This window comes from Morone saxatilis, unplaced genomic scaffold (genome assembly GCF_004916995.1).
Source record: "Morone saxatilis isolate NCDOM2014 unplaced genomic scaffold, NCSU_SB_2.0 Contig20, whole genome shotgun sequence".
Taxonomy (NCBI): domain Eukaryota; kingdom Metazoa; phylum Chordata; class Actinopteri; family Moronidae; genus Morone; species Morone saxatilis.
In genome coordinates, this window is record NW_023339763.1 from 6,379,414 (window position 1) to 6,387,973 (window position 8,560).

At 38.1% G+C, this 8,560-nt stretch overlaps 1 protein-coding gene across 3 annotated transcripts in view; it reads right to left on the reverse strand.

Annotated features, from left to right (window-relative positions):
• The window catches only part of LOC118331926 (hexokinase-2-like), a 29,820-nt gene continuing 21,260 nt past the window's right edge, over positions 1–8,560 (reverse strand). For all 3 annotated transcript variants that reach the window (XM_035667023.1, XM_035667025.1, XM_035667026.1), the window contains 4 exons: positions 6,322–6,505; positions 5,588–5,743; positions 3,543–3,776; positions 1–2,133 (listed from right to left, as the gene is read on the reverse strand). In XM_035667023.1, coding sequence (XP_035522916.1) covers positions 1,941–2,133; positions 3,543–3,776; positions 5,588–5,743; positions 6,322–6,505 — 767 coding nt within the window. In that variant the 3' untranslated portion in view covers positions 1–1,940. The remainder of the gene's footprint in view (positions 2,134–3,542; positions 3,777–5,587; positions 5,744–6,321; positions 6,506–8,560) is intronic.

Consider the following 8,560-nt stretch of genomic DNA (forward strand, 5'->3'; position numbering starts at 1 on the left):
GACTTTATTAACATGAAAAGCCGACATTGCACCACCCTTTAAAACTAGCTGCTGTGTTTTCTCATAGATGGTTTATTTCATCTGTGTTTCTGACAGAAGTGGAGGAAGTATTCAGAGACTTTATTTGAGTAAAAGTACAATACCACATCGTAAAAATACTGTTAAAAGTATGTAAGTTGGGGCGTGTCCAGAGGAGGGATTGGGGGGCCACCCCTGAAATCTGATTGGCCATCATAAATTTTGGCGATGAAACAAAGCATGCATTTTTTTGCATGTGGTATAAATGTGTTATTTTCGCCTAGTATGTTGAATATTTCCACCTACTCGGGTCCCTAAACACTATTGGAATTGCACAAATTGGGAATGAATGCAAAGCTGAGACACATGCTTGTACACATACTGTATGTAAGTATAATCAGGAAAATGTACTTCAAGTATTATGTAAAGTAAAAGTACTCAGTGTGACTTTTATACTATTAGATATTGTAATATTAGATTATTCTTACTCATGTTTTAATGTAAAAGCAGGATTTTACTGTTGTAGTTGGTGGAAGTGGAGCTCGTTTGATACTGTAACTAATGATTACTTGCATTATTATTATTATTATTATTACCATAAACTGATTAACTGCCAATTTAAGAAAGAAATCTAATCACCTCCATTATAATTTATAGAATTTTCAGAACATCTACTTTCTCTTTCTCAGCATGTTCACTAACATGTGATCTGCAAATTATTATCATCATTTGTTGATCAGTTGACTCAACGCTGCATTTCCCTGCGATCACCTGCCATTTTTAAAGCTATTTGTGTTTTTGTTTTTTTTGCCTTTATTGGATAGGAACAGCTGAAGAGAGACATGAAAGGGGGAGAGAGGGGGATGACACATAGCAAATGGCTGTGGGCTGGAATCTAACCTGGACCTCTGGGGTAAGGACTCAGCCTTAGTAAATGGTGCACACGCTCTACCAGGTGAGCTACTGGGCTTAGTCTTTTTAATTGGCTTAAAGGTCCAGTGTGTAACATTTAGGCGGATCTATTGGCAGATATGTATAAAATATGTATAGGTATGTTTTCATTCGTGTTTAATTACCTGAAAATAATAATCATTGTGTTTCCATTACCTTGGAATGAGACGTTTTTATCTAGAGGAAATTAGTGCTCTTTTACAAAGGCTGCCATGTTGAACTGCCATGTTTCTACAGTAGACAATAGATAAACCAAACACTGGCTCTAGATTGAGCCTTTCACTTTTGTGCAAGTTTTGCTGCACCATAGTTTCTCCTACAGGTTTGGAAAACTGAGCTGTATTCAAATGGTTGTAATCTACAACTTCACCACTGGATACCACTGAATCCTACACACTGGTCCTTTAAAAGATGCCCTCTGGAGTTTTCAGTTATGTTTACAGTTACACATTGAATGAATCCTAAAGGTCTAACAAATGTGTTAAATTACCTCCCTTATAAAACATTTGCTAAGCTGATTTGTTAACCATTTTAAATCCTGCATTGTTTATATCCATGTTAACTAGCTAACGGTCTTCTTCTTCCCTGCCTTTCCTGGTGCACTGCTGCATATCCAGGCATGTTACTGCCACCTGTAGGTCAGTGAAATAGCACGACACCATTGCTAGTACTGTATCACATTACCTCAGGTGCACATACACAAACAAAACGGGGACTCACTCATAGAAACCAGCTCCATAGTGCCATTAAAGTTCAGTAACTCCACAGGAACCATTTAATGTTTCAAAAACATTACAGTTTGTAATTGAAAATAAAAAAAAAAGCTTCTGAAGCTCTGAAAGAGTGAAACTTATTCAAATAATATTAACACATTTTGCTAAATTAAAATATTGCAGGCTTTAACAGAACAGAAAAACAGACTCAATTTGCTCTGCCTCATAGTGTGTGTATTATCTGCATCCTCTCTGGTCTTATTTATCTTCCTCCTCTTCTTCGTCGCTCTCACCATCACTCTCCTCTAACAGTCGGGACTGGAGAGCCAGCCGCTGCGCCACAGCCGTTACCATGGCAGCGCCCTTCCCACTGCCGTCCTCCGAGACGAGGAAGGTGATGTCACACTGTGGGGCAAGGAGGCGCACCGCCGCTTTGAGCTTGTCGCTGAAACTACAGAGGGGAGGAGAGGAACAGAAAAGGGGAGGGTGGGATTGAAAGAGATGAGAGAAAATTCAGTGCAGAGAGAGAAAGAAAGGAAAGAAGGAGGAGAAAAAAATAACAAAAATAAAAATAAATATTTGACAAGTACAATATGTTGCACACAGAATCTCTATCACGAAAGTGTTTTAGACAAGATTAAATCAACTTAAACTTTAATAAAATGGCAAATCAAGTGCACAAAGCAGTGCAGACTAACATATATATGTACAGTAGTAATATATAAATAAACTGTAAGTGGTATTTATGAACACGCTAAGATGTGTAAAGTATGAACATGTGCAGCAGTTATAAAAGGGTAACTAGTGCAGGTATAATTTAAATGCAACATCCGCTGAAGGAATGTGTTGAACGTCGTTAAACACATGAAAGGAAATAATAATGAAGGAAAGAGGAAGTGGCGGAACTTCTGAACAGTGATTCAGAGTATTTTCTCAACATGCTGTTCTTCTCACAAAGGCAGGAAGTTTATTAATATGTCACCACAGAGCGCCACCTCCTGCCTGTTCACACAGACAGATAAATATGATTTCACATCTCCTCAAAACTGAGAGGAAAAAAAAAAAAGAGGAAAAAATAAACTCAGGACTTCCTCCTGTTTCCTGTCATCGCTGGTTCAATGACAGCTCGGCTGTGTAGACACCCACAAAATAAAAAAATTATGGTATTTGTTTTAACATTTACTGATAAATGTGTGAACTTGTAAGAGCACATGGAGGTTCCTGCTTTACTGACTCTCGAAACTTTACACTTCTCAGTTCTTCAGTTAACAGGACAGTTTGTCAACTAGACTTAATGTATTTTTCAGTAAAAGTCACATAACTGTCTTTATTTATGTCTTTAGCATTTTTTTGTTGTTTATTGTGTATTTATGTTGGTGTTTAGCAGCCAGCTGTCTAACTTCACAAGCTGGAGGGTCCTTGAATGCACCACAAAGAAGAAAATGAAGTTAGTGTGTCACCAAAAGTAATCAAACCCAATATTTGAGTGAATGATGGGTAAAATTACATTCAGTCATATCAAAGGTTGGACACCTAAATTGACTGAACCCTTTCATTTAACCCGTAGCAGTATAGAAACATTTAATAAATGGTTTATAACACACTATAATGTAGCTGTAAGCTGATATAAAGTGTTTATTGATGCAGTTGTCATCAATTTTAACTTACTTACTTTAATAAACACTTATATCTGCCTATAAATACATTTTAATATGTTTATTACAGGTTTATATATTAATAAAATTATAAATAGGAGGGGTTAAAATAAATTGTTCATTCAATTCAACTTTTCAGCCACTTTAAATGCAGGCATTCAAATGGTTTTCCTTTTGTCCGTATTTCCCTCACATTCCCTCTTACTTGGGGTGCTTTCTGTAGACAGTCCCGTCCACCCCCACTGTGGTCTTCAGATGGTCCAGCCCGCGGTTGACACGGATGCGGTTGGCGATGGTTGCCAGGGCAGCGGCGCAGAGACGGGCGGAGCGCGAGGAGATGGTGTCGCAGACCAGACGCACAACGCGGGAGTCGACCAACTCCCACTTCAAACCCAACTTAGTCAGAATATTCTGGGCGTTTTCCAGACCATTGTCCTGCCTGAATCAGAGACACAGACAGGAAATAAACAACAACATGGAGGCCCAAACAGAACTCATGAATGAATAATCAAAATGGTCAAATTATACAAAGTAATTTGGTTTAAGAGAGACAAATATATTGACTTTAAGGAACAAGGAAGTGCTCCATTATTAGGTCTTTTTAACTTCCTGTCTACACAGGAAGTGTGAATGCGTCACGTTGTGTAGCTTGAGATCTGCAGACACAGCTGGAAGAACATGAAAGAGTTTCTGTAGGCTGGTTTTAGAACTCAAGACACGTCACCTGTTTCAGCAGCCCATCAGCTCATAGCAAAGTTACCTGCGCAAAGCAGTTACAAACTGTCAGCTGGTTGAAATGGCAGAGTTTTGGACAGAGGAGAGAGAAAGGATCACCTCATCAGTTGGATTGAGTGTCTGTATGACACAAGCTTTAAAATGTACTTGTGCCCCCACGTACGGCTCCAAATTCTCTGTACCTCTCTATTCACTATCCTCATTCATATTTTAGGACGCCATAAATTATATCCAGCTGCAAAAAAAAGCCTGAAAAAACCAGCAGTCAGAACGAAAGGACAAAGATTCGTTGCTATGGAGACAATACACCATTGGTGTAAACTGGTGGGTTTTCATAATGTTGCAGACTGGTGCATTGCAAGTAGTTGCAAAGTTTTGGTCCGAACTGGCCTTTATGTATAATAGTCATGGTGACTGTTCAATGTGTGTATTCATGTTTTATTCATGTGTTCATAACAATATGATCTCATAACAGACGCTGTCTGAATGGCTGCTGTACAGTGACGCTCTGATTATACAGTAAAATCAGGTTTACTGCAGACCAGTGACAAACAGAGTGACAGCTGTTTATATGAACATCCTCACTGCACTGCATTATTATAAACTACTTTGTGATGAACTGGCCATATCACTTTCTGCCTCTTCCTCTCTCTAGGGCTGCACAATTAATCGAAGTGTTATCGGAATCGCAATACGGCCAAGTGCGATATCCAATTTGCAGAAGCTGTTGTTGATGAAGGTGAGATGTGTGATTAAACAGTATTATAATGAAATACTGCAGTGCTGCAGAGATGTGCTGACCTATAAATCTTGTTCTCCAGATGTAATAAAACATGTTTGTTTGGTACAGACCCTAAGAAATGTAACATCATCATGATTTTAATAGTTTTTTTCAGTGAAAATGAAAATTGTGACGGAAAAATTATCACTCTCACTAATTGTGAATTATATTGCAATCGTAATTTAAATATTACAGCCCTAGTTAATACCTACTATATAAAAATCATCCTGGCAATGCCAGTGAATGCAAATGTCGGGCAGCATTTAGTATTATGTCATCATATAGACTGACTTTCTCTTAGCACCCCCAACTCTGATGGAATCCCAGCATCCCTAGGAGACTAATGATGTTAAACAGATAGAGGAGTGTTGAGTTTGCATCGACGAAAAACTACAAAAACAAATTAACACAGCAAAAAAGTTACTAATAAAGACCTCTATAATAGCCTGTCAGAGGTAAAGAAACGCCCTGTCTACTATTTGATAAATTCAAGAATTAGTGCTTAAAAATGTGTTAATTAATGCTTAAAATTTGATATATTGTGCTTTAAAAAGTCATTAGAACAAATATAAATTACAAAAGTTTAAAACAATTACATTTCCCTTTAAAGAAAACACTGAAATGGATCAGTTTTGAGCGCCAGATCATAAAATGTATGACTTAAGACCACAGTCTTGATGCCTGCTGACGAAAGGTGGATGACTGTTATAAGAAGCGCTTTGTCAAACACTCACTCCTCAATCTCAGAGATGAACTTTGTCTCAAAGCTGCCTGGAGTCCTCAGCGCCTCTGAGGTCTGTCCCTTAAACAGCAGCTTGACCTCGGTCAGCCTCACCAGCACCAGCCGAACGATTTCTCCCAAATACATCCCGCTGATCATCTTCTCAAAGCTACAGGAGGAAACAAGAAGCAGAATATCAGCTATAAAAAAACAAAAGTTAAAAATAGCACACACACACACTTCAAACAGCTGCTTCTTTTGCATTTTCTCCCCATTTTTCTCTTCATTTTCCATTACTGAAAGCTTTTACAGAGCTGTTCTGATCACAAGAGAACCCCAGGCGTAGACTGAAACATCTTAACAACTAGAACTTGAAATAACACTATATAAAGGCCTTTTGTTCTATGACTTTGACAAAAGCGTGATGTCAAAACATGTTGGAATTTGTTTTTAAATCTAAATTGACCGTGCTGTGACAGGTAAAAGTTTTCACTGTGAAATATCTGAACACTGCTACACTACACTGAAATGGTTCACAGACAATATGTCCCATTCATTTCTGTGATAATTTGACTTTTCTTCTAGCGCCACCACGAGGTTGACATTTGCAGTGATAAGTGAAATATCTATACTATTCGATGGCTTGCCATGAAATTTGGTACAAATATTAATGTTCCAGAGAGAGTGAATCATAATAACTTTGATTATCCACTGATTTTTCATCTAGGATGTTGACATCGTACGTACGTGTGGACCCCGGGGTTGATGGACATCTTGTCCACCACCTTATCAAACTCCGTCAGGATGTCTTGCAGGGAGCCGTCGTCTCCGAAGCCGCCCCACTCTGTGTTAATGCACATCCGCCCGTCCTCGCCCTCCGCACGCTTCACGTTCTTCATCTCCTCCATGTAGCAGGCATTGGTTCCCGTACCTACAGAGGAAGAGAAGAACAATAGAGGATCCAGCATATTAAATCTAATTTGTTTGTGGATTGGCTTTTTTGTGTTTGTTTTCTTGTGTACCATGTGGATTCAGCTGCCATCTCGGCTCCAACTTAAGCAACCACACAGCCAGCACACAAAAACAACACAAATTAGGTTATCTGAGCATGTGGCAACTCCTGATATTTCTGCTCGTGACATTACTGAAACAATAACACATGTAAGTTATTTGCCTTGGTCTCATTATTTTCTAGTTTTTATGTAAAAATAGAATCAGGGAATTAAGTTTGATCATCAAAAAACCTGCATGTTCTCTTCTAAAACCACAATTATATCTATTATACACCCTTAAATATGTCTTGGTATGTCTGTCAATAAGCTGCACTTGTAGGTTTGGGCTTAAAGACTTATTACTATGACAACAGTTCCAGATAAAATTTAAAGAAGCTTCAAAGAACCAAAAGAATCCACATCCACAATATGACCTAAACAACTAAGTTATCCATAAGATTGGGACCCCAGAAATATGTACACAACAATCAAACCTTCCTGTTCATTCTCCACCTTTATTTCAGTCCCTATGTGTCGGTCTCTCCAACAAACACACACACACACACACACAGACACACACACATAAGAATGGTGTAATCATTTCCAGAAGGACGCCGTTTACTTCATATTCCAGCAAGCTCTCAAACCAAACTAATTACAGCAGAGAAAGGAGACTTTTCACTGCCACAGCACGACCCTCATTATATCTAATGTGATCATGCTGTCAAGGAGCCTCTCCTGTTCACCAGGTAAAACACATTATGTGCATTAGGTAAGAATTAATATGTTCTATAAGGCTCCATACCACCTGAGAGAGGACGCGGTTTTCTATAATTAGCTTTCAGAGTGAAGAAGAACAGCCTCCTGGGTGTCAGATTTCAACAATACCAATTATTGTATCTGCAAGGTTGGAACAATACTTTGAAGAAACATGCATCTACTGTATATTAATGTTAGCAGCTGTCATATCAGCAAAATATTTTTTTGTGGTGTAAATATAAACTTGTCACATGCATCCTTACAGGCCACTTCTTCTCTGTTCAGCAATGATCAGTATAAGTATAGAAAGTCCTGACATTACTTCCTGTGTGGCTGTCTCTGGTCCACTAGCTTCTGTAACGTCTGTAAAATCTCTCATTCAGCATTTCTTTCATCTTTCTGACAAGAATAAAGTGTGTTCCTGGGGTTTACTTTCCATATTCCACAGATCAACTCCACAACATGCTAACATGCTAACGCTAAGCAGATAAGTTTACCATGATCACCATATTAGTTTAGCCTGTTACAACTCACAGTTCAGGCTGATGTCATTGGTTTTTCAGGTATGAACCAAAGTGTTGGTAAAGGAAAAAGATAATAGATCACTAAATTAATTACAGTTCGTCCTGAGTGTTGCCTTCCTATCGTTGGTTTTATGTGATATGATAAACTTTAAGAAAGAGCCATTTGTCCACTTTGCACCAGTCTGTCCAAGTATGTACAAATGTTAAATGTACCAATGCATAATGACTATTGCATGAAATTAATAATACAAATACTTAAATAATGCAAATATTAATAATATTAACTGAAATTATTTAAAAAGATCACTGGTCAGTTTTTACGCCGATGATCCTCGCTTATTACAAAACAACTTCCTGTAATTTGTCAGTGTGGTCTGAAACCATGTTTAGTTACCAAGAAGTGGGTTAGAAATGGGAAAATATATTGTTACATATTATATACCTCTGTAACATTAATCCCATCCGAATGGAACTTAAATTTATTTGGAAGTTTACTTTTCTCTGGCTGAACCCAGGTAAGAACAGCAATGATAACAAGCTGCATTATACTACTACTAAAACCTTGAATGAAGAAAGAAAATTAGGTCATAATCAGGATCAGAAGCTTTCAGCTATGTACATACTGTAGTAGAATGTACCTACTTAAGTACAGTGTTGAGGTACCTTTATTTTACTACGCAGCAAAGGGCCACAGGTCGGATTCGAACCCTG